The sequence below is a fragment of the Salarias fasciatus genome (assembly GCF_902148845.1).
Source record: "Salarias fasciatus chromosome 23 unlocalized genomic scaffold, fSalaFa1.1 super_scaffold_20, whole genome shotgun sequence".
NCBI classification, from domain to species: Eukaryota; Metazoa; Chordata; class Actinopteri; order Blenniiformes; family Blenniidae; genus Salarias; species Salarias fasciatus.
In genome coordinates, this window is record NW_021941230.1 from 16,136,017 (window position 1) to 16,158,852 (window position 22,836).

At 48.0% G+C, this 22,836-nt stretch overlaps 7 protein-coding genes across 8 annotated transcripts; 3 read left to right on the forward strand and 4 right to left on the reverse strand.

The window, feature by feature from the left end:
• Positions 1 to 1,001: 1,001 nt before the first annotated feature.
• Positions 1,002 to 2,181, reverse strand: LOC115383717 (gamma-crystallin M2-like). Its single transcript, XM_030085899.1, has 3 exons — positions 2,162 to 2,181; positions 1,832 to 2,074; positions 1,002 to 1,277 (listed from the first exon to the last, which is right to left on the reverse strand). The coding sequence occupies exons 1-3, from the start codon at positions 2,168 to 2,170 to the stop codon at positions 1,002 to 1,004; spliced, it is 528 nt and encodes a 175-aa protein (XP_029941759.1). The 5' UTR covers positions 2,171 to 2,181.
• Positions 2,182 to 3,848: 1,667 nt separating this feature from the next.
• LOC115383713 (gamma-crystallin M3-like) lies at positions 3,849 to 4,731 on the reverse strand. The gene is made up of 3 exons (XM_030085896.1): positions 4,686 to 4,731; positions 4,334 to 4,582; positions 3,849 to 4,127 (listed from the first exon to the last, which is right to left on the reverse strand). The coding sequence occupies exons 1-3, from the start codon at positions 4,698 to 4,700 to the stop codon at positions 3,849 to 3,851; spliced, it is 543 nt and encodes a 180-aa protein (XP_029941756.1). The 5' UTR covers positions 4,701 to 4,731.
• A 546-nt stretch (positions 4,732 to 5,277) lies between these two features.
• LOC115383712 (gamma-crystallin M3-like) lies at positions 5,278 to 6,071 on the forward strand. The gene is made up of 3 exons (XM_030085895.1): positions 5,278 to 5,302; positions 5,411 to 5,677; positions 5,793 to 6,071. Exons 1-3 carry the CDS (start codon positions 5,294 to 5,296, stop codon positions 6,069 to 6,071), a joined length of 555 nt encoding a protein of 184 aa, XP_029941755.1. The 5' UTR covers positions 5,278 to 5,293.
• Positions 6,072 to 7,227: 1,156 nt separating this feature from the next.
• On the forward strand, positions 7,228 to 8,063 carry LOC115383724 (gamma-crystallin M3-like). The gene is made up of 3 exons (XM_030085909.1): positions 7,228 to 7,260; positions 7,401 to 7,643; positions 7,716 to 8,063. The coding sequence occupies exons 1-3, from the start codon at positions 7,249 to 7,251 to the stop codon at positions 7,986 to 7,988; spliced, it is 528 nt and encodes a 175-aa protein (XP_029941769.1). The 5' UTR covers positions 7,228 to 7,248; the 3' UTR covers positions 7,989 to 8,063.
• A 1,629-nt stretch (positions 8,064 to 9,692) lies between these two features.
• On the forward strand, positions 9,693 to 10,430 carry LOC115383718 (gamma-crystallin M2-like). 2 transcript variants are annotated; one of them, XM_030085900.1, is made up of 3 exons: positions 9,693 to 9,721; positions 9,827 to 10,069; positions 10,151 to 10,430. In XM_030085900.1, exons 1-3 carry the CDS (start codon positions 9,713 to 9,715, stop codon positions 10,421 to 10,423), a joined length of 525 nt encoding a protein of 174 aa, XP_029941760.1. In that variant the 5' UTR covers positions 9,693 to 9,712; the 3' UTR covers positions 10,424 to 10,430. The 2 variants fall into 2 exon arrangements, with proteins under 2 accessions (XP_029941760.1, XP_029941761.1); XM_030085901.1 differs by having other exon boundaries at positions 10,154 to 10,423.
• Positions 10,431 to 10,644: 214 nt separating this feature from the next.
• Positions 10,645 to 11,468, reverse strand: LOC115383715 (gamma-crystallin M2-like). Its single transcript, XM_030085898.1, has 3 exons — positions 11,432 to 11,468; positions 11,098 to 11,340; positions 10,645 to 10,990 (listed from the first exon to the last, which is right to left on the reverse strand). Exons 1-3 carry the CDS (start codon positions 11,438 to 11,440, stop codon positions 10,715 to 10,717), a joined length of 528 nt encoding a protein of 175 aa, XP_029941758.1. The 5' UTR covers positions 11,441 to 11,468; the 3' UTR covers positions 10,645 to 10,714.
• A 1,806-nt stretch (positions 11,469 to 13,274) lies between these two features.
• LOC115383902 (protein boule-like) lies at positions 13,275 to 17,737 on the reverse strand. Its single transcript, XM_030086105.1, has 9 exons — positions 17,726 to 17,737; positions 15,443 to 15,601; positions 15,197 to 15,288; positions 15,053 to 15,107; positions 14,895 to 14,970; positions 13,927 to 14,216; positions 13,618 to 13,734; positions 13,481 to 13,546; positions 13,275 to 13,400 (listed from the first exon to the last, which is right to left on the reverse strand). Exons 1-9 carry the CDS (start codon positions 17,735 to 17,737, stop codon positions 13,275 to 13,277), a joined length of 993 nt encoding a protein of 330 aa, XP_029941965.1.
• Between the last annotated feature and the right edge of the window lie 5,099 nt (positions 17,738 to 22,836).

A 22,836-nucleotide genomic window follows, 5' to 3' on the forward strand; every position in this document is an offset into this window, starting at 1 on the left:
AACAAACGTCTGCAGTTAGTGCTGATAGGAGCACAGTCGATGTGTGACCAATCAGTAAGCACGTCCAGTATCTTCTTCACACCAGATTCAAATATTTATCCAGGCTGATCGCATTGTTCTGAAGCACTGTTTTCCCTCAACAATGCAAACGCAAAGTTCCCTGAAGCCCCTGGAAGCAGCGTGCTGACTGAAACAAGGCCACTGCAGGACGAGTCGGAGGCACGGGGGGAAGGGGGGGAAGCTTCCAGAGAGAAACTCCTGATCAGATCAGGCTGGTTTGTGTGGATTGATATGAAACCTGAAGGGGGAAGTGACAGAGGAGGAAGAGCCGGGCTCCGTAAATCAGACCGAACACTGCCCTCCAGAGACGAGCGAACCACAACACAAGCTCCGGCGTCCTGCTGGCGGTCCAGAGATCAAGCCCTGTTCATTCACCGTCAGCACGAACACGAAACACACGGACCGTCCTCATGAGGTTGTTCTTTCACCTGATTTCCTGTGAAATCTACAGGAGGTGTGTGTGAATGTTTTCCACATGTCATTTTCATCATGATTGAATTGACTTGTTCAAGTATTATACTGCGTATTACTTTAATTTCTCTCACTGGGAACATTTTATTCCGCTTTTTGAAGTGGTGTACAGAATATGACTGTCATGTTTTACAATAATAAGAGCTTTATTGTGATTTTGAAGTATTGTTGTGAAAGTCACAGTTCATTTCCGGGCATTGTGTGTTTCTTTTCTGGGTCATTTTCATAAGTGGACACTGCAGAATTGATTGATTTTTCATTCTTTTTGCAGGAAAAATGTTAAAACTCTCTGCATTGTTGTTGGACGTGTCTTAAATTAAGGTGAATTCCCCACAATGTGGCTGATGGTGGCTTGAACTTTGACCTGTTCATACATCATGAGCATTTCTCAGAAAACCAACATGGACTGAAGTCAGAGTTTGTTCATTTATTGCTCGTTCAGTTTTCACATCAACAGAGGGTTTGGCGCATTAGAACTCAGTGATCCTGCGGAAGGAGGCGATGCCGGGTGTGGACGCCCCCCAGTCGCTGTGCTGGCGGTACTCGCCGCGCTCCAGCAGGTACTGGTGGCCCCGGTAGTTGGGAAGGTCGTAGAAGACCCAGGCGCCGTCGGTCACCACGCAGGAGTACGCCTCGCGGAACTTGTAGGCGTCGTACACCGAGGGGCAGTCGTTGGAGGACTCCACCATCTGCCCGCCGAAGTCGGGCCTCTCGTACAGCCGCAGCTTCCAGGCGCTGCTGTAGACCTGCGCCCGAACATCAGAGACACGAGATGTCAAGTTGGCGTTTGGGAGCAAGACGCTTCACCAGTCAAGGCAACCTGTAAATCAAAGACATTCTGCGGAGCATCTCACACACACACACACACACACACACACACACACGGCGTCTTGAAAACGACCCGAGCCTCTGAGCAGCCCTGCTCGCCCAGCTGTGAGAAAACGCTCAGGAGCTGCACGCGTTTGATGTGCCTCGGTGCTTTATGTTCACAAACTGACGCCGGTTTTCGCAGCCTGCAGACACCGAGAGCCGCTCTCAGTCTGAGCTCTGCAGGAAGCGTCGACCTGCGCTTCTAGAAAAAAAAAGAGACTTTCGTGTTATAAAACCAAAAAGACGACACCGTGGGTGAATCTGGGTCTGCATTCTTCTCTCTGACATTCTGGCGTCGAACCAGCCCGAGTGAGTGTGCTTCCAGCTTGGCCTGCTGCCCTGCCCTGCCGCTCCGCCGTCTTTCCCCTTTTCTCTCGCCGTTCGACGCGAAAGCCTCTCTCCCGGCCGCCGCGCCGGCGAGGACTCTTACGTTCTTGATGGCGCGGCAGGACTTGACGCTGTCGCTGAAGGCCATCCACTGCTGGTTGTCGGCGTACTCCCCGGGGCTCAGGATGTACTGGAAGCCCTTGTAGTTGGGCCGCTCGTAGATCACCCACATGCCGCTCTCCACCTGGATGGAGTTGCAGCGGCTGAAGTACGTGTGCAGGTCGGCACAGTCGCTGTTGCAGTTGTAGCAACGGCCCTGGAGATTCTTCTCCTCGAAAAATGTGATCTGTGCACAGAGTGAACGCACGCTCATCAGGCCTGGGAAAATCCTCACAGAGCGAGTCGTCCAGAGCAGAGAGGCGGTCTGTCTTACCTTCCCCATTTGGATGCAGTGGAGACGTCCTTCATCGCTGCAGCCCCATCAAAGTATTTATTGATAAACAAAATGTGCAGAGCGAGGCAAGTCTTTGATATCCAAATGAGGCGGATTTACATATCAGCAAAATGGCTGGCGGCGGTTTGATTTGGCTTTGTTGCAGCCTGATGACGGCCCGGTATCAAACACATGCTGGAACGGTGATGGCAGAGGACCAGTGGCTGACTGGCGCCAAACCAGCCCCCTTTGTCACCTCTGCTCCATACCACCAACTTTTACTGCCTTTTTTCTCGGCTTGTTTCTGATTCGAAATGCTCGAAGCGCTGGGGAAATGTTTCTGGCATCAACTGGATGGACTTCAGGATAAATGCTTCGCTCACTGAAAAAGTGCAAAATGATGCTGAAACAATGATAAAATGAAGAGTAGGTTCCAAAATACAGCATTAAAAACAAACTGAAGGGAAAGAAAAAGATTTAAATGTGAAAAAGATCTCAGTTTGATTGTTCTATGAGTAAAAAACATGAAAATACACACACACACACACACACACACACACACACACACACACACACACACACACACAATACCGCGGAATCAAACAGTGAATAAATCACCACATATAGAAAATCTAATGATTATCAAGATAAATAGAAATGTGAATCTATCACAAAACAGAAAGAAAAAAGTTATAGATGCCAATCAATAAAATTTGCAGTAAAAATGTAACAAAAATACTTAAGTTCAATCATTTTGTTAATAAAAATGTATTTAGTGAAATTTGATGAACAGTAATTAGCCAATGCTGACAAATGAAAACTGTAAATAAGCCACAAACTAGTTTAAAAAACAATGAAAATATAGTGATGAGACAAAAAATGATAAATACCAAGAAATGAAAACTGTTAAAAAGCAAAAATTAAGAATATTAAAAATATTGTCAATGCTTATGAATTTAAAGAAATGACTCTTTTGTGTCAAAAGTTCTCTGATTTGTAATGTGTTTCGGATATTTTTACTTGTTTTTGTTTTTTTGCAGGAAAACATGAATACCAGTGAAAAAGAGAAAATGTTTTTCGGTTTTTTTCGTCGTATGCTCCGCCAAACCAAAACATTTCATTCAGTGTAAAATCACTTTTTGAGTTCAGACGTCTAACTTGCTGTTGTTATTAGCAGATAGGAGCGTTTCTACATCCTGCTTTTCCATCTCGGGCTCAATAATGACTGAATACAAGCGTGTGACACTGATTTTCAGAGGGAAAAGTAAAATTATTGACACGGTGAGCGAAGAGGGCACAACAAGGCTTGAATGTGAGAGAGGAGGACAGAGATGGTGACTGTCTGCTGTGACTGTGGACTCTGTCTGTTTCATTCCATCTGGCCTTTATTCAGCTGCTGTCATTTTTTAGTTTTGGTTTTTGTCTTCATCCCACGAGTGTTTGAGTGTTGGACTTTGTGTGCTCATCCTTCTGAAACCCCTTTCGGACGCCAGGCGTCACCAGGCTGCTGGATTTAGCTCAGGATGGTGTGAAACTGGAGAGAAACAAGCTGTTTAGCTGTACAGATGCAAGTGTTCCTTTCTTTTTTGTTCGTGGCTGCTTAACTCACACCAGAACAACAGAGAGATGTGGGAAACAGTGTGTTTGATCCTCTTTATTTTTCCGGCCGGGTCATTTGGCGGTGGCGCTAGCAGGAGTCCATGATGCGGCGGATGGAGCTGAACCTGGTCAGGCTGCTCATGCCCACGTCCCGCAGGTTCCTGTACTCCCCGGGCCTCAGGTACAGCATGCGGCCCCGGTAGCTGGGCTGCTCGAACATCAGCCAGTGGCCGTCCATCACGTTGCAGGACTGGCACTCCGACATGCGGAAGCGGTCCAGCATGTTGTCGCAGTCGTCCATCAGCTCGTGCATCTGGCCGCCGAAGTTCTCGCGCTCGTAGATCCTCATCCTGAAGGGTCCGCGGTGCTGCAGGGGGGGGGGGGACAGCAGGAAAACTGTAGCCACAGCTCAACTTTTCATTCGAGATTTAAAGGTGAAAATGTATATGATCACTGCAACACTCCAGATGTGTCATGTTATCCCTGCAAATCCGGGTAAATCTGGACGGCTTTCAGCCCGGTGGAAACGGCAGAGAGGCGGTGTGTGCGAGGCGCATGGCGCCGTCCACCTACCAGGGGGATCATGCGGGAGGAGCGGATGCAGTCGCTCATGCTCATCCCCATCAGGCGCTGGTTGTCGGGATACTCGCCCCGCCTCACCAGCATCTGGTGGCCCATGAAGTTGGGCTTCTCATAAACCATGAAGAGGCCGCTCTCCACCCTGCAGGAGTTGCACCTGCTCAGGTAGGAGGTGAGCTCCGGGCAGTCGCTGCTGGTCTCATATGAGCGGCCCTGGAAGTTCCTGTCCTCGTAGAAGATGATCTGTGAAGCGACCACACAGACATCCCTTCAGCGTCTTGCTCTCCACACTTACCCCCGCCTCAAGTCTGTTTAATCCTCCACGTTTTCTGAGAGTTCCTCTTACCCTCCCCATGGTCATGATAGTTGCGAGCTAATCTCAGATGAACAGCATCAACATCGACCCTTTTCCCTTTTTATACATTGCACAGGCGTAGTATTTCCACATGGCTTGTGCTGAAACCTTTGACTCATCACTCTATATTGTGACGCAAAGCGGCACTATAGGGTGGCAGACTTTACTGTACGTCAGAATCTCCAACAGATACTGTCAGCTGAATATTGCATTTCGTGTGTGTTTCCAGCAGTTTCAACTATTTATTTCACACCTCTTTCTGGGGAAAAAAACCCCAGAAAGTGTGACCAGTGTGTGTGAACTTTAACAGCGTTCAGCAGACTGTATGCTGCACAGCCTGCTGCGTGTCAACACATTAAAGAGAACATTATTTGAGGAAGGTTTAGATCTGCTCTGACCTGCCGTGACCTCCTGGAGCTACATTCAGCGTACAATAATAACTATTCAGGTGTACTGTAAAAAAAATGAATGCAGGCGCACGTGCGCCTCGTGATGAGTCATGATGTTTCACACAAAGGTGCGCAAGGTCGCCGGCGGCCGACAGTGTATATAAAAGTCAGATGGCTTTGCATCATTTGGAAAAAAGTAAAAGCATCACAATGGGCAGGGTAATATGAGCCATATGTTCCTAAACATGCAAGTTGACGCAGGAGACGCGGTCCGGACGGCAGTCTGCAGTCACCTCACCGCCTTCTTGTCTTCTTTTCCGTCCCTAGATCGTTTTCTACGAGGAGAGGAACTTCCAGGGCCGCTCCTACGAGTGCAGCAGCGACTGCTCCGACGTCCACATGCACCTGAACCGCTGCAACTCCTGCAGGGTGGACAACGGCTGCTTCGTGGTGTACGACCGCCCCAACTTCATGGGCAACCAGGTCTTCCTGCGCAGGGGGGAGTACCCCAACTTCCAGTTCATGGGGAGCATGATGGGCCTGATGGGCATGGCCACGATGGACACCATCCGCTCCTGCCGCATCATCCCCATGGTCAGACATCCCTGAGGGTTCTCTCACATCCAGAGCAAAGTGGTTCGGAAACACAACGGACGTGTGTGTGTGTGTGTGTGTGTGTGTGTGTGTGTGTGTGTTTGTCTCCAAACAGCACCGCGGCCAGTTCAGGATGAGGATCTACGAGAAGGAGAACTTCGGCGGCCAGATGCACGAGCTGATGGACGACTGCGAGTCCCTCCAGGACCAGTTCTTCATGTCGGACTGCCAGTCCTGCAACGTGATGGAGGGCCACTGGCTGATGTTCGAGCAGCAGAACTACAGAGGCCGCATGATGTACGTGAGGCCGGGGGAGTACAGGAACCTGCGGGACATGGGCCTGAGCAACATGATGAGGATCAGCTCCATCCGCCGCATCATGGACATGTGCTGATCCTCAGCCTTTTCAGACAAATAAACCTTATTTTCAAGTATCTCTTCTGTTGTTGTTTTCACTGATAAATCTGAAGTCTTGTTGATTCTGAGAAGCCTTCCTCTTCCCCTGAGTCCACCGCTCAGTCACTTAATGCATGAAATAAAAACCCACATCTGTTCCCACTGAGAATAAACAAGCACAATCCACTGGGCATTCTCTGATGGAAGCTGATATATTTAATCTTTATCGCTGTCTGTATCGCACAGAATCATGTGTAACTCACACATAAACACGCCATTACAATCCAGAATAGGACAGCAGCGTTCTGCTCGACTATTTGAATTTAGTTTGAATTAGTTTGAATGGGAAAGCCTGTTTCGAGGATGAGATTGATCACAGTTACTGGTTTGTGCTCATGTTATTTATAACTGTATTTATATTTACGACTGTGCGCAAAATGTAACCCTGAATATGCCTGAAAATGATTCCAGAAACACAACAAAAACAGTGTTTAATCTCTATATTTACCGCTGATCATTACATATCAGTCATCAGTTATTCATCTGATGTAAAAGTAAGGAAATCAAAGGTTCCTGGTTCGTTTTCTGTACAGGAATCATGAGCAGATGTCTAAAGAACACAGTAAAGCATCCAAAGTGTTTCCTCACATGAAATTTGACTGAAATGTTTAAATCCAACAGAGAAACCCAGACACGAAAAATTAAAAAACACTGTTTCGTACTGCGAAGGGGGCAGATGGGTAAAAATACGCTGCAGCTTTTCATTCAAACAATAACATACAGAAACAATCCAGACATGAAAGGTTTGGTGACGTCAGAACTCCTGATAAAATAATACAACAACTGATCGTTTGTAACGACGCTGTGCCGATCTGCTCACTTCAGCACTAAATCAACACATTTATTTGAATCTGCCACAAACAGGACCGCGGCCTCCGACAAAGTCCGCGGTGCAACAAGCGGCCTGCTTTGTCCCCGAGAAATCTGCGTGCGGCTGGTTTAATAAGAGCGAATGCAGCAGCCGGGGCGTCGATGTGCAGTGCAGCAGGGACGTCGGCGCCGATCGGCTGACTCGGTCATTTCATACAATTGAAAGCAAATTCTTTTGATGTCACATGATGCATAAAAGGCAGCGCGCCAGTGAGAAGAACAACACAAATCAAAATACTGTGACCATGAGCGGAAAGGTAACGCGGGGCTCAGTTCGCTCCACTGACAAACATACTGCGACCAGCCCGCGTTCAGAGTGAGCGCCCGGCGCTCCTCGTGTGAGAATCACGTCACTTTTGAACACGGATCCCAACCCGGTCTGTCTCTTTCTCCCTAGATCATCTTCTTTGAGGAGAGAAACTTCCAGGGCCGTTCGTATGAGTGCGTCAGCGACTGCTCGGAGCTGGCCTCGCACCTGAGCCGCTGCAGCTCCTGCAGGGTGGAGAGCGGCCGCTTCGTGGTCTACGACCAGCCCAACTTCACCGGGCAGCAGTTCCTGCTGACCCGGGGCGAGTACCCCGAGTACCAGAGCACCACCGGCTTCAGCGACTGCATCCAGTCCTGCCGCGCCGTCCCCCTGGTAAATGCGAGGCGCTGGACAGACGCAGGGACAGCTGGTCCGGTCTCTTCACCTGTCTCTGTTCTCCCGCAGCACAAGGGGCCTTTCAAGATGAGGATCTACGAGCTGAAGAACTTCGAGGGCCAGATGCACGAGCTGACCGAGGACTGCAGCTCCATCAAGGACAGCTACCACATGTCGGACATGCAGTCCTGCAACGTGATGGACGGCCACTGGCTCATGTTCGAGGAGCCCAACTACGAGGGCCGGATGTTCTACCTGAGGCCCGGAGAGTACCGGAACCTGCGGGAGATCAGCCCCGACGACACGAGGTTCAACTCCGTCAGGCGCATCATCGAACCCTGACGGTCTCCGGACCGGTTCAGGCTGATCGCTCTTTCAAAAAACGCTCCTTTATCAGATTGTTAAATAGCGGAGCAGAAAGCAGGAGCCTTGTTTTACCTTGAAACTGTGATTTGTGCATTGTCTGCATGTCATTCCAGCTGTTCGGTACCATTTACTGTACATTTACCTCTCTTACTGTGTGATGTGCTCAATAAAGCGAATGACCGCATGTTTGTGTCCGTTAGTTTTTCAGTGCTTTGCCTCACCAGAGACGCAGAAATGAACACAATTAAAACAAATTTATAATAATCAGACAATACTAAACCCAAGGAGCACATCAGAATGTGTCATTGTAGGATGTTTTGGCAAAAACCTACAATAAAACCCAAATATGACATACTTGTGAAACAGAACTGGCTCAACCCAAAAATATACCGGTAATTCAAAATCAATTGAATCTATGACCCGTCGCCAAATCCATGCCAAAAGGTGGATGAGCTGAGTGCGATTCCCTTGAAAAGATCATTGATGCAATATTAGACTGTTTCTGTTTAGTGTCGTCTTAATAAACTTCATGAAAGAAAAAGTCACCAAACCGAAAAGAACAGGGAAATAATCCAGAGTGATGAGTTCAAGAGGCACACTTTTGCAGTCTGTATCTTGAAATCAAAACTTTCCCATGCAGATATTAAGAGTTGGTTGTATTTTTTGGAGCAAACACGAAGAAACGTTGCCTGGAAACAACTTTTTTATTGACGTGCTGGATTGTAATTTGTGTTTCATGTCGATTGCGACAACTTATTCAGACCTGGAGGGGAGGACTGCTTTGGAATTTGACTTATTGTCACTATAACGCTTTTGCAGTCACCATCAAAAGGGCCAAAAACATAAACTGTTTCCACTTCCTTTTCCCCTGTATCGACATTTATCGCATGTCACCTTGTTCACCTTTTACTAAAAACTGTTTCTGAGCAGTCAGACGGGATCCAGAGCGAAGCTCCTCACTGGGAAATTTCAAGCACAAAGTTTGAAATTGGACATAAATGAAGCCCAGAACTGGTTTCCGCGTGGAATGAATCGATGTGCGTTTATCAGCAAGTTGCCCGGAGCCGAGCGGCGCTGCTCTGAAACGCAGGCGCAACGTATTGCAATTACGTTCTGGAGCCGGGTCCATAGACAGTATCACAATATGGGGGATTTGAAACCAAACAAAAGGCCAACCGAGCTAACTGGAACAAACACGCCGCCGTGCTGACCTGCAGAAAATGAGCATCTCTGGGTTGTTAATCTGCCGCCGTGGACACAGGCGTGGCCAAAACCGCCTTTAAAACATCTTGTTAGAAGAGTGGCTGCAGCTTTCAGAGCTGGGATCAAAACTGTGCCGGGAACATAAATGTACATGAAACCATCATATAGTGACCGTTATTTGAATAAAAGGCTCATGTCACGATGGAAACCGAGTTTTCTTGCACACAAATAAAAAGCCTGTGTTCGAACTTCATGACTTTATCTTGTCAGTTTATTGAGTTTTTGCGTTCAGGAGTAGAAATGCGAGTATGGCTGAGAGGAAAAACAGCAGCTTCGCTCTGTGAAGCACATAAAAGAGCAACATTTAGCTGTGGGAGAAACAGCTGACGAGCCCGCTCATTGTCTCCCGTCACAAAGACTCGGGTCATCTCCGGGTTATAAATGCAGCGTGGCGCACAAGGCCGCCGCTACAGTGTGAAAAAAAGTTGGCCGACACAATGGGGAAAGTGAGGCTGCTTGTTTTTGCTGCACATCTTTTGTATTTCTGAATTCCTCGCAAGTGTGTGCATCGATCCAAGTGACTCGTTTTTGACTTGGTTTCTTCCCTGCAGATTATTTTCTACGAAGACAGGAACTTCCAGGGCCGCTCCTACGAGTGCAGCAGCGAGTGCTCCGACCTGCACTCCCACTTCAGCCGCTGCAACTCCATCCGAGTGGACAGCGGGGACTGGATGGTCTACGAGAGGCCCAACTACACGGGCTACCAGTACTTCCTGAGGAAGGGCGACTACCCCGACTACCAGCGCTGGATGGGCTTCAACGACTGCGTGCGCTCGTGCCGCATGATCCCTTCGGTGAGCCCGAGTCGGGATTAGAGGCTTTTGTTGGATTATTTCTGCAGACGTGGGCGAGTTAACGCGACTGTCCCCCCGCAGCAGCAGCAGGGCTCCCACCGGATGATGATCTACGAGCGGCCGGAGTTCGGCGGCCAGACGGCGGAGCTGACCAGCGACTGCCCCTCCCTGTACGAGCGCTTCCACTTCAGCGACGTCCACTCCTGCAGCGTGAAGGACGGCCACTGGATCTTCTACGAGCACCCCCACTACCGGGGGCGCCAGTACCTGGTGCGCCCCGGCGAGTACCGGAGGTTCAACGAGTGGGGGAGCATGACGCCCAGGGTGGGGTCCATCCGGAGGATCACCGTGTGAGAACGCTCACGCTCACGCTCACGCTCACGTGCACCAAGGACTGAGATCAATAAAGTATTGTCACTATATCTACATGTCAGACTGTTTTTCATTCCTTTCTGGTGCTTTCCTTGAGTTTACTTGAGGAGATAAAGGTGGAGAAAAGAAGCACAGATACTCACACATACACACACACACACACACACACACACACGCGCGCGCACGCACACACAGAAACGGACAGTTTCAGCTTAGTAAGTTTATTGAGAAGGTACAAGAGAAAGAGGTTTTGAGAGGTTTTGACGGACTTTCTTAATTGAAGTCGGTGATTCGCCGGAGCGAGCCGATCCGGGGGCTGGCGCCGCCCCAGTCGCTGTAGCGGCGGTACTCGCCGGGCCTCAGGTAGTAGGTCCGGCCCCGGTAGTTGGGCTGGTCGTACAGCAGCCAGTGGCCGTCCACCACGTTGCAGGAGTGGATGTCGGACATGCGCAGGCGGTCCTGCACGTTGGGGCAGTCGTCGCTCACCTCCTGCATCTGGCCGCCCATGTCGGGCCGCTCGTACAGTCTGATTTTGTAGGAGCCGCGGTGCTGCGGAGACAGGAAACATTGGGTTACACATTAGCTCAGGGGGGGGGGGGGGTGTTCCCGACCAGATCGTTCATGACTTCCTGGCGCCACGAATCCCGGCGTCTCACCATGGGGATCATGCGGCAGGACCGGATGCAGTCGTTGATGCCGATCATGCGCTGGTTGTCCGAGTACTCCCCCCGGCGCAGGAAGTACTGGTGGCCCAGGTAGTGGGGCCTCTCGTACACCACGAAGCAGCCGCTCTCCACCCGGATGGAGTTGCAGCGGTTGAAGTAGGGGTGCAGGTCGGCACAGTCGCTCATGCACTCATGGTGGCGACCCTGGAAATTCCTGTCCTCGTAGAATATGATCTGTGAACGTCGGCCAACGGCGCCGGTCAGTCTTTACCATCCGGCGTTTCATTTTTCACTGAACATTTCCAGCAACTCGTCATGAACTCACCTTTCCCATTGTGGAACCGTTGGGGGCCAGACTGACGCTCAATACACGCTCTGCCCGCTGCCGGCCTTTTATATTAAGTAGCTGTGTGATGGCACAGCATAAAGTATTGTCATCCAAATAGGTTTTATAACACAGATCTGGCTATGTATGACTTATTGTTGTCCCGTTTTCACATGTTCATCACTATTGATCAAAACAGCGCGGCGTGCCGCTGACCCCGGCGCGGCCGAGCACAGTATCAGCAAAACAACAGCCGCTGTCTGACGGCTTCTCCGGCCGTTTCGCTCCTCCGTGCACGGACATATCAGAAGCCACCGGGCCTCGCGGTCCAGGGGGAAACGCTTCTGCCAACGCTCCGTAAAATGAGAGAAAATGTGCTTCGATGAGAAACAGGCCAAACTGAGTCATCGCGCAAATCTGACAGTGAGTTTAGCGGAATATAAACATCGATCTGCAGGTATTAGAGAAACCGGGTGAGCTTGTTTCAGTTTGTTAACGGATTAAAACTAAGAAAGGTGGAAATGTACCGTAAATAAAGTAGAACATGCTTCAATAATAAAGGGCAATAGTGCTGGTTTGGTCGGCTTTCAGTCTGTAGATGGTAAATACAACCATTCTCCGTTATTCTCTTCATTTCTATACGACTGTAAAGAAGGTTGTGGAAACTCCTGACACACACACACACACACACTCACTCATAAACGAACGTGTGCGCGTGCACGTGCCGTTTTATAAAGCTCAATCGAAGGTCATGAGACTGGATCTTTTGTCATTCTAACGAGCCGCCAGTCGGAGCTTTGTGTCCCTCCCCGGGTCTTTATTCCATTCAGGCAGATAAAACCCCTGATTCATCAGCGCCGAGCGCCACACTTATAATTTACTATAAAAAGCTCCGCTGCTCAAAGACGAAACCCGGTGTCGGATGTGTGGTTCCCAACGCCTCCTCCACTCCGCAAACAAGAAACCACAATGCTTCAGCTTCTGCAGGCGGCATCGCGTTCTGCACGTCTCCACACACTCAATCAAAATAAATCAAATTAAAATAAACAAATCACACTTCATGGTCTCTCGTCACTTCGTAGAAAATTTATTTCTGCCAGACTGGAGAAGATAAAAGTATTAAAACACAACAAAATACTGATGATCATGTTACAAACTAAACACTGTACAGAGCGAGCCCCCGAATATTCTGCTTTAACATCAGTAACGACGGGAGCGAAGGCACAAAAACAAACCCTTCACTGGAGCAAAGCCAAACACTGCTCGCTGCTCAGAACTATAAATAACATCAAAGTGGGAGACATGTCTGCATTAATGGAGGTAAAAGGATTTGCTATCTTGCTTTTTCCGTCAGAGACACGAATAAATGTCAAAATGAGCAAATCTGCTGACTTGAAGGAGCCTTCGCTGCGAAGGCTGGAAAGCTCTCTTCGGTCCACTTTACCTCGTAAACACAGATCATCTCCGTATTTATCAGAAAGTCAGGCTCGAATAACATAAAACAGACAGTTTGAACTATTTGAACGAAACATCCTGAATAAAATGAACTCTGAAGAAACCACAGCTGTCCGGGTGAAACCCGTCCAATCAGACGACAGCTGATAATCCGCCGCGCTCACAAGTCGACGTCAGTCGACTGAGGCGTCGCCTTCGTGGACAAACCTGCAATGTTTGGACACATCGCACACGTTTTCCCTCGTCTCCCATCGCGAGAAACGGATCTGCCACTTCCTCCAGTCCGGGAGTTCAGCTGCGTTCAACTGTCCGGCAGGGAGACCAGGAAGAGGTGTGTGTGTGTGTGTGTGTGAGGCGCAGCGCTGCAGGCTTCCCTCTGTGTGTGCTTTCACATGTTAGAGTGAAACATGGCGGCGTCTGGGAGCTCCGGCGGCTCCCGCAGGAAGTGGCTCTTGTGGTGGACGATGCGGCGGTACTTGGCCTTCCGATGGATCAGCGACGGCACGAACAGGTTCTGTGGAGGAAACGACATGACACGACATCAATCACATGACATCTCACCATCCATCCCATCATGCTCCTCCTCTGTTTCACCTTGCCGGGGTCGTGCTGCAGCGCAAACGGAGTCAGTCCCGGGTAGAAGAGCGGCACCGCCGGGATCTGCCAGCAGAAACAGCGCCGTGGAACTGGAGATCAGGTCTGGGGGTTTCAGGCAGACGGTGAGTGTTTACCTCTGCTGGAGTTTCCTCCATGACAGGGACAGGATACTGGAACGAAGCCTCATCGACCGGCTGGTACAGATACTCGGACTGCTGGGAATACATGAGAGTGGCGGGGGGCAGCTCGGGCTGGGCGGCAGAAAACACACACGTCAACAGACAACACCCTCCTGGAACGCACGCACACACGCACACACTCGATGTTGCACCAACCTGGACGACGTTCCACGGAGCAGGCTGTGGAATGACGGGAGACAGAAACAGAAATCAGTGTTTGAAGGGAGCAGAAGTCTCCAGGAGGAGGACTGAGGACCAGCTGACCTGGTGAAGCTGACAGGCCGATGGAGCCGGCTGGTAGGACGCCTGAGGCTGATGGGACTGATGCAGCGCCACTGAATCCGCAGACTGGAGACAGTATCCCATCATGCTCTCTGCCGGCGCAGGCTGTGGGCGCGTGCCGGCCGGCCAGTGGGGCGCGGCAGGGCTGTGGAAGTAGGCCACTCCGTTGTGGAAGGTGTAAGGAAAGCCTGTGGACGTGGTGAGGTACAGCGTCCCGTGGGAGAAGTGGTGAGGCCGGGCAGCTTCCGGACCGGCCATGAAGCTGCTCCTCACTTCATCGAGAGAGAGAGAGAGAGAGAGAAAACAAAATACTATCAGAGTGAAGCTGACATGTGAACCCGGAGTTTCATTTCATTTCAGTGGCGCTACATTTCAATAGAACAAGCATTTCTCTCATTGGCTGGTCCGGTCTTCTATTCCACATAAAGGAAATGTAGTTTTATCATCCCACAAATGCACATTCTTTATATGGAAACATGAACAGAGACATGATCAGGCTCCTGAATGGAATCAGCACAGACAAATATAACATTCTGATGTGACTTTAAAACATGAATACATGAACAGAACTGTTAGATTCACCACTGAACTCTTCTGTCCTCCTGGACTCCGATCAGAACAATAAACTGCCTGCTTTGTGTTGTCGTCTGTATGACTGCTGTGTTAATGTGTGTTTGTATATCCTCATGTCACCCAGTTTGTCACTAATTCAGAAGTTTTGTGTGTGTGTGTGTGTGTGTGTTTTCCATTTTGAGATGACATTGAGAATTTTACTTTGGCATTGTGAGTCCGTGCCAGCATGGCATCAGAAGCCGTCACAGTAAAAGTGCTGCTGCTGTGCCGAGCGGAGGAGGACAAACTGATGTCTGACAGTCTCATTATGGGGTCAGACACATTGAAACGAAAAGTGCATGTGCCGGAGCGGCTTCAGTTTCAGTCTGTTGACTTACTTTGTGCGGAAGTGCGATGCTTTTTGAAAGCCTGGCCGATGCTGAGCTTCTTGTCTTTTAAACAGATTCCATTCGCCTTCAGTGTAAAGGAACAAATCACATCTATCAGGGAGATATCAGGTGAAGTACACTCCACCAGTTTCAGCTGCTTTACTCACGCTGTTGAGGAGTTTCGAAGCATCTTCTTGAGATTCAAATGTAACAAACCCATATCTGTCAAAAAAGAACAGCACTTTAAATAAAAAGGAACATGCCACTATTTCACATTATGTGGAAATGAGATGAGCGATGAGTGCGTTCACCCTTTTGACATCCCTGTGCGATGCGTCACGATCTTCACGTCTTTTATGGCGCCGTACTGGGAGAAAAAATGTCGCAGTTCGTTCTCGTGCACCTGAAACAGAAACACATTTTTTTGAGAAATTGAGCCGCATTCAGACAGAGCAGCGAAAGAGCAGGCAGCATGAAGCATCTGCGCCACACATCCATTCATCTGGGCGGGAAACCGAGAATCGAACTGGCTTCCAGCTTCGCCTGCGCTCACTCACCCTGAAGTTGATCCCTCCAACGAATATGCGGTTGGGGACGACGTGGCCGAGAGCGGAGAAGTGGCCGCCGAGGGGGATGGAGTGCTTCTCTCCTGGTGGAGGATCAGTGGAGCCGCTGGAGTTCTGCCACTCGCAGGAGGAAAACAGGAAGATGACAAACTGGCATCACAGGCTCTTTGGAACACATTCACTTCAGTGTAATAACTGACTTCCAGGAGGGTTTTATCAGAATGACTTGATAAAACTGTCCCTGTGGAAAGCTCTGCAGTTTCTTTTAACACATAATGTATTATATATATTTAACACATAATGCAGTGGTACTTGTCTAGCAGTGTCCAATAGAAAAATACATTACAGCGAAACAATTTTGGCTTTCTATGGTTAGTTATATGAATTTAATCAGGATATTGTCTTTTATTTACAATGCATCGAACAGCACTGAAAACGGAGTGATTTGATTGACGTTAAACTTTTACAAAATATAATGCGTTGTGATATAAATTAATTATGAAGTTTATCCGAATGTAAAGGCTTACTGAGCACAACGCCTTTAACACAGCTCATCTCTTTAACTTTGTCTGCACAAGAAAATAAAACAAAGAGTGAGCCAATGGGACGCATCGGCTGCACACGGACCCGGGTTAGCGCAACAGCACCGCCGTTAGCCGTTAGCTACCCGGCTAGCACTTTCGAGTTAAAAAAATTCGTGTGCAGAAATATGGAATTGACCACCAAAGTACATAGTTTCATGATGATAATATTGACTTTGCAGCTGTTTACAGTAACGTATAATTCAACGAAGAAAGAAACGAAGTACAACAACCCAGTTAGCCGCTCACGATGTGCTAGCAGGGCCGTTTAAAGGCAGAAATGTTGCGGTGCTCACCGGGATTTGGTTCCCCTCCTCCATAGCACAGTTATTCTGGTTGATTTCTGTCTTAAATGGGTAAATATAAGTCAAAATCCCACATTAATCATGACCCGTTGGGAGCCGGTGCTGTTGAACTTCGTTGAGCTCCGTGTGCGACGCCGGAGGTGGATCAAGGTGAACCGGGGACACCATCCAGCTGCCGCGGCAGTTTCCACCGTTACACCTAACGGAAAATAAAAACGGACTTTTTCATTTGAGTTTTTTTTCTTCAATGAAATCTATAATAATAATAATAATAATAATAATAATAATAATAATAATAATAATAATAATAATAATAATAATAATAATTCGATACTCAACAGGTTTTGGTCATTTGTATGTATATTTTTTGAAGTAAAACACTTTGAATTTTTTGATTTTTCATGACCCAGCAAATGTTTAGTTTCATAAACAATAACTAAATCAACCAATTTTTTAAAATAAATTTAAACATAAACCTAATTCAGGCCTTATCTGGCGTGCATTCATTTGTTAAGAAGTTTCATCTAACTCACCATAAGTTAAAAAGTATGTAAATTGTAAATATCAATTGGACAAAAAGCTAAAACAAGATTACCGGTAATTAAAAAAAATGAAACAGCCGTCAATAACTATAACAGCCATGAACCATATAGGTGCAGTACAACACTTCCTCCACATCGTGGAGCTATTTCTCTGTAAATGCAGCTTCCATGTTTTCTGTTGCGTTCCACTCTCTTCAGACTGGTTTGGAAAGTTTTAGTTTATTTCAGTGAGGGTTTTTCTTTTTGGACTGCTTTGATGAATAATCTTGAAAAAAAAGGTTTTTCTTTCTTGAGACCTTTAAGAAATGAAAGATCTGAGATCATTTGAGTTGCTTTGATTAATTTAATCAAGCTTGTGTATATTTCTCAGAATATGACGTGACCTGCTCAGGTGGGATGACTATGTCCAGGGTTTTATATAAAGTGATGGGAGGGGGATTTCACGTGTTGATCCATGTAAAGCAGTCATGGCTTGTCAGCTCTGCCACTCCTGATCCCTCAGAATCCACTCTGGATGTGGTACAATGGCCTCGCCAAGCTATAATTTGTCCATGATTGTCGACACAGTGTTCTGAAACTCTGTCATTTGCGTCTGGTGCCCCCCTCCTCCCAAACCCCGGCCCACTCCCTCAGCTCCCCCTCCTCTCTCAGGCCACGGCGAAGTGAAGCCGACCGTCTCCGACACAGTCAGAAGGAAGGAAGTGAAGAGTGGGTGAACAAACCCAGAAACGGCAGCAGAAACACCAAAACCTTTTCCCTCACGGCTGTGGATGAATCTACGATGACGCTGTTCTTAATAAAAAGCCGGTGGCGTCTTGTGTGTGTTTTCCCCTGACCACCGCTCACGCTGCCCACCATCTCAACCGTTTTCCCTCCAGACTGCTTGTCCTCGTCTGAGTAATGTGGGCCACACCATTACATGTCACTTGCTTCCCGCTTTTTCTTAATTGCCGGGTGAATTCGCCACCGAGGTCTGACTGCGCAAAATGAGAAGGGCATGTTTGATAATTACAGCAATTTACAAGCTAAAAGTCCTTTTATACTCCACAAAAGATCATTTAAGACGCGAGCGCTGTCAGGGCGACTCGCCTGGATGTTTGAGTTTTCCCTGAAAACAAAGGAGCCGAGAGCGGAGCCTCTATTTTTTAGGGAGTGTTTTACTTCTGCTGTTTATGTTGACTAGTTTGACTACTTGGGAATGTTAATATTTCATGCTGATAGCTTCTTCTTTCTCCGTCAATTCAATTAAATAATCATGAGTGCGACACAGCCGGTCGTCTTGTGATGAGATATCAACATATTTTGCTTCCGGTCACTCATCGAGATTTGGAGTAAAGTGAAAAGTCTTTTTTTTTGGTTCTGAATTGAGACGAAACTGGATCCTGATGCTGACTGTTGACTTGGGGCAGTCGGTTTTGTCTTGGAGAACCATTTTGCATCACGAGATGTTTTTTTGAGTCATGTTTTAAGACACTATGGTGCAGGTTAATGTAGCCCTCAGGCCCTTAGTGTTCAGTATATAGGCTATTTGATTGATTTTTAATGAAAAAACCGCTGTTTATAACAAAAAAATGGCATTTTGTGCAAGATCTGTGAATTGTATAAATCAATTTGCCCAGATTGTTTAATTTTCACTCGGTGACACTGAAGTTCTTGGACTCAGAGTAAATAGCAGCAGCTCTAGAAAACACGGGGGTCAGATGTCAGGTCAGACTCCAGCGTCTCACAGTGGGAACGGTTTCTTCACCTCCGCCGGTCGGTCGGTCAGTCAGACAGTCGTGGAGACAGAGGTTGATGAAAAATGAGCCCTAACAGAAGGTTTCAGCCGGGACTCTGTAATTACTCTACAAATCTCTGATTTCCCCTCCTTCATCTGCGGACTATTTATAGGCGCCGCATTCCTCTCGGAGAATAAAATGATCTCTTTGAGACAGCACAATGCCAGAAATAACAGGTTTGGACAAACATTTGCTGAGGCGTGGTGGGCCTGGCTGACCGTGGCCGAGTTCCACTGTGGTTTCAGTCCACTGTTTCTCCCCCCGCGTCCATTTATTCATCTGTTCCTCCAAACGGTGGAGGGTTTCTGCGGGAGCAGGGGCGAAATCGCTTTGCGGCGGCGGCGGCGGCGCACACCTTCCCGTCTGCAGACAATCAGGTGACTTCAGGGCCCAGACATCCCTCCGCTCCACCGTCTGTTTACGTTGCAATCATGTAGCAGCAGCGGGGCATTCCGAGCCGAGACATGTGGCTCCCAGTCTGAGCGCATGCGAGCGCGTTGGACTGTTTAAGTTATCGGGCTTCAGCATCGCCCGTGTTTCATGTCAGATTCTGTTTGTCGGGGTGAAGCGGTGATCGTATGACGCCTGCTCAGTGTCCAGACTTCATATCCAATTTACTCTCAGGACGAACGCAACATGCTGGACGGGGAAACTCAAACAGCCATGCTCCCTGTAACTCTGAAGGAGGGTAGCAGTGCTGTTTGGTCTCATTTCTTCAACTTTCAGCCGTGAACAAGTGTGTATATCTTCAATCTAAGCCAATGGGAGGGTCCAGGGGGGTTAATTTCCTCATCTATTATCTTATTGAGCTTATAATCTGGGTGTTTTCTTCCCCACGTGTGTCAGGAGAGAGTCGACAGTGAGAGTCAGCGTGGATATTAGAATGTGGCGGGTATTAAAAGCACTCGTGTCAGTCACGCTGTGTCACATCCACACAAAGAAACTGTCCGTTTTCCTGCTTTTTTTGTTTTGTTTTTTTCCTCCTGCGGTCGTTTGCTCTTTTGTTAAAAACTCTTCGCCACAATGGCGTTGCATTCCACAGCAACACCCGATGATTTCTCTAAATGCAGACATATTATTTAGGGTTTTATACGCCGGGGCTCTGGCTGCAGCGAGTGGGTGTGCACACACTGACCTATAATAAAGTACACACACTCAGCTGGGCTCTGGCCAGTCGAGCCAAAGCAACGCCAAGTCGCCTCACTATTTCCCTTCGCTGCTCCTAATTCCTTGATTGGATGTGGCAGGTAAGGAAAAAAAGAAGAAGAAGAGAGAGAAGGTTGAAATGTGAGCGAGGATCGGCCGCATTGCGAGTCCTGACGACAGACGCTTTATTGTACCTGTCACCTCCTACTGCTCCATCACGTGATTCGATCTGGGACCGAGGCTGCTGATGCCGATTTTCACCGGTGCGAGACGAGATGAGGCCTTTTCTAAATTTGTCGCTCATTTTATTGTGAATTTGAAGCAACTTTAACATCAAATATGTAATTTTTTGCGGCTTCATTGTGACGACGATGCCGCTGCGTTTAAACCTCAGCCGCGGCCTGAATGAGGTCTAAAAGTCGCGAGGGATCAAACCCAGGAATAGTCAATTGTAGCCCTGCTTATTTACAAGTTTCTGCTCCATGTGACATTTTGAATAAATCATGGTTCACGGGGGAGAGTGACGGAGACAGAGGGGACGGCGAGTCAAGTCGCTCCGCCATCGTTTCACATGCGGGATCATCATGAATTATTTGGCAGGAAGACAACACTAATTTTGCATTAGACTCACGGCCCAGTGCCCCCAACACACACACACACACACACACACACACACACACACACACACACACACACACACACACACACACACACTGCTGCCCTGCCCCTCCTGACACCCTGTTGTTTGTGAATGTAGGTCAGAAATATGTGTACTTGTGCTTTTGTGTATGAGTGTGTGTTTACTGTATGTTGTCGCACACACACTCACACACACACACACACACACACACACACACACACACACACACGCTCCAGCGGTAGGTCAGTTTAATATTTCATTTGGCTGATGGACGGCGTCTGCTGCTCCGTCAGCCAAACATCATTACAACACACTAAGTGACTTAACTCTAATTAGAGCTGAAAATCACATTAACGCTGCTCTGTGATACGGGAGGAAGCTCACCTTTTCCCATCACCCGCTCATCACCACTCAAACGTACGGAGCCTGTACATTTAGGGCCCGGAACATTTAAGTGGTTCATGAAGAATTTAGCGTCAGAATTTTTTAGATAAGCTATAAACAAACAACAAGCTCACTCTAACTGTTAAAATTGGTTTCTACTGCCAAAGCTTTATTCTTTCCCGAAGCCTGATCGCTGACACAATGTGACCTAAAAAGAAAAAAAAAAAAAAAAAAGAGGTGCATTGCATTTTTCCCAGTGATCCTGTGCATACGTGTGTGAATGTGTGTGTTGACGTGGATAATTTATGAGCGATGAGGGAGTAAACAGCTTCCACTTTAGCAACACGCTTCTGCACTCTGAATGCACGAGTGTGACGGCGTGCCGTTGTGGTGTGAATGAATTAACGGCCATTTACGGGAGCGTTTGGCTTCTTCTCTCTGCAAACTTTGGGTCCCGTCCGTCCATTAATCCGCGGAGCTGCAGGCTCCGCACACACACTCCTGCTCACACACACTGGAAATGAGACACAAGCATGTTGGAAAGGTGGAGTCCTGAAGAAATGTGACGCAGGGCGAAACGAGAACATGCAAACTCCACCCAGACCCTGAGCCGCCCCCCTGTTAGTTGATCAACGCTCTTGACTTGCTTCACCCGAGTTTCTGTCCCCTCTGTGAATGAAATGCATCACGAAAAAGTGGAACTCCAAAAACAGACTCATGAAGTCCTGAAAGTGTCGATAAATCTCAGCTCAGAGGTTTGTGACTTCCAGTCCTGGAAATGAAACCTGCTCACAGCAACAGATCAGAACCTCCTGATAGCCGCCCCGTCCACCCCTCCAGCCTCCAGCCTGCCCCGCTCCCCGCTTCACCTGAGGCAGGAGTCGGAGACGTCCTTGTTTTCTCCTCCCTCCATCCCTTCTTCCCTCGCTGTGTTTGTTCTGAACAGATGCCAGTGCTGGGTGAAGTCCTCTCCAGAGGGACTGCCAGCAGCATATTGCTTTATAATTAATGAAATTAGGGCTGCTGTCTGCCGAGGAGGCTCGGGTCCCGGCGTGGTGGAGACTGCCGGCTGCCAGGAAGACAGACGACTGGAGGGACGCGAGAGGACAGACACAAACACACAGAGACTGCTGCAGAGCCGTCAGTCTGCTGCCATTCCAGGGATTTCCTCTGCTTCTCCTCATCGAAAGTGAGATCCGGTCCAGTTGTGGACGTGCTGCTGGCGAAGCGTTGGATCGATGATCCAGCGAACACGCTCGCCAGCTGGCTCCCAGTTCCAGCTCAGCCTCAAAGCCAAATCCGGTCGAAGGTGACGAATTCTGAGCACGTCCACTGAGAAGTGAAGCGACTGAACATGATTAGAAGTCCCAGACGAGGGAATCCAGGTGTGCAGAGGAAGAGGAGAGAACATGCAAACTACACCCGAACTTCCACTGATCTCTCTGTGGTTCTAAAACTGAAAAAAGGAAAGTTCAGTCAAGTTGTGCTGCTGGTTCAGAAAGATTTCTAGGGTTTGTGTGAAGAATGAAAACGGACAATACTGCACAGAATTAAAAATAAACAATCCATCGATATTTATTATCGATATTATCATCGATATTTTCATTGATTCCACATTTTATATATAAAAAAAAACATTTACCTTTTTGACTGTTACTAATGAAGAAGTGAAGCAGTGTAGAAGGAATTGAGGAAAACCCAGAGGACTGCTGGGTTATTAAGTTGTCATGCTATACAAATACTGATGCATATCAAATATTGATGTTTGAATTCTTAATTTGTTGCATTTTAGATTAAATATTCAACATTGTTTTGCACAGATTACATGGCGTTTATCAGCTGAGGTCCTGGGCTGGAAGCTGCTGGAGGAAGAAGACGTACAGTCAGAGTGGAAGCAGACAGACAGGAAGATAAGAGGGAAGTTTATTAACAGAACACGCTTAGATCAAAATAATAATGCTTTTTTTATGTCATGATAATATATCCCCCGTGGAAAGTGTTTGTTTCTT

Excerpts from the sequence above, each read along its gene's own strand:
- LOC115383717 (XM_030085899.1), bottom strand. Across the intron at positions 1,278-1,831 it reads CCTGCCGCGCCATCAAGAAC|GTCTACAGCAGCGCCTGGAA; the intron begins GTAAGAGTCCTC and ends GTTCGGGCGCAG.
- LOC115383713 (XM_030085896.1), bottom strand. Across the intron at positions 4,128-4,333 it reads CCTCCCGCATGATCCCCCTG|CACCGCGGACCCTTCAGGAT; the intron begins GTAGGTGGACGG and ends CCCCCCCTGCAG.
- LOC115383712 (XM_030085895.1), top strand. Across the intron at positions 5,678-5,792 it reads CCTGCCGCATCATCCCCATG|CACCGCGGCCAGTTCAGGAT; the intron begins GTCAGACATCCC and ends GTCTCCAAACAG.
- LOC115383724 (XM_030085909.1), top strand. Across the intron at positions 7,644-7,715 it reads CCTGCCGCGCCGTCCCCCTG|CACAAGGGGCCTTTCAAGAT; the intron begins GTAAATGCGAGG and ends GTTCTCCCGCAG.
- LOC115383718 (XM_030085900.1), top strand. Across the intron at positions 10,070-10,150 it reads CGTGCCGCATGATCCCTTCG|CAGCAGCAGGGCTCCCACCG; the intron begins GTGAGCCCGAGT and ends GTCCCCCCGCAG.
- LOC115383715 (XM_030085898.1), bottom strand. Across the intron at positions 10,991-11,097 it reads CCTGCCGCATGATCCCCATG|CACCGCGGCTCCTACAAAAT; the intron begins GTGAGACGCCGG and ends CTGTCTCCGCAG.
- LOC115383902 (XM_030086105.1), bottom strand. Across the intron at positions 14,971-15,052 it reads CTTCGAAACTCCTCAACAGC|GCGAATGGAATCTGTTTAAA; the intron begins GTGAGTAAAGCA and ends TTTACACTGAAG. Across the intron at positions 13,735-13,926 it reads CGGCCTGTCAGCTTCACCAG|CCCGAGCTGCCCCCCGCCAC; the intron begins GTCAGCTGGTCC and ends TCTGCCGCCCAG.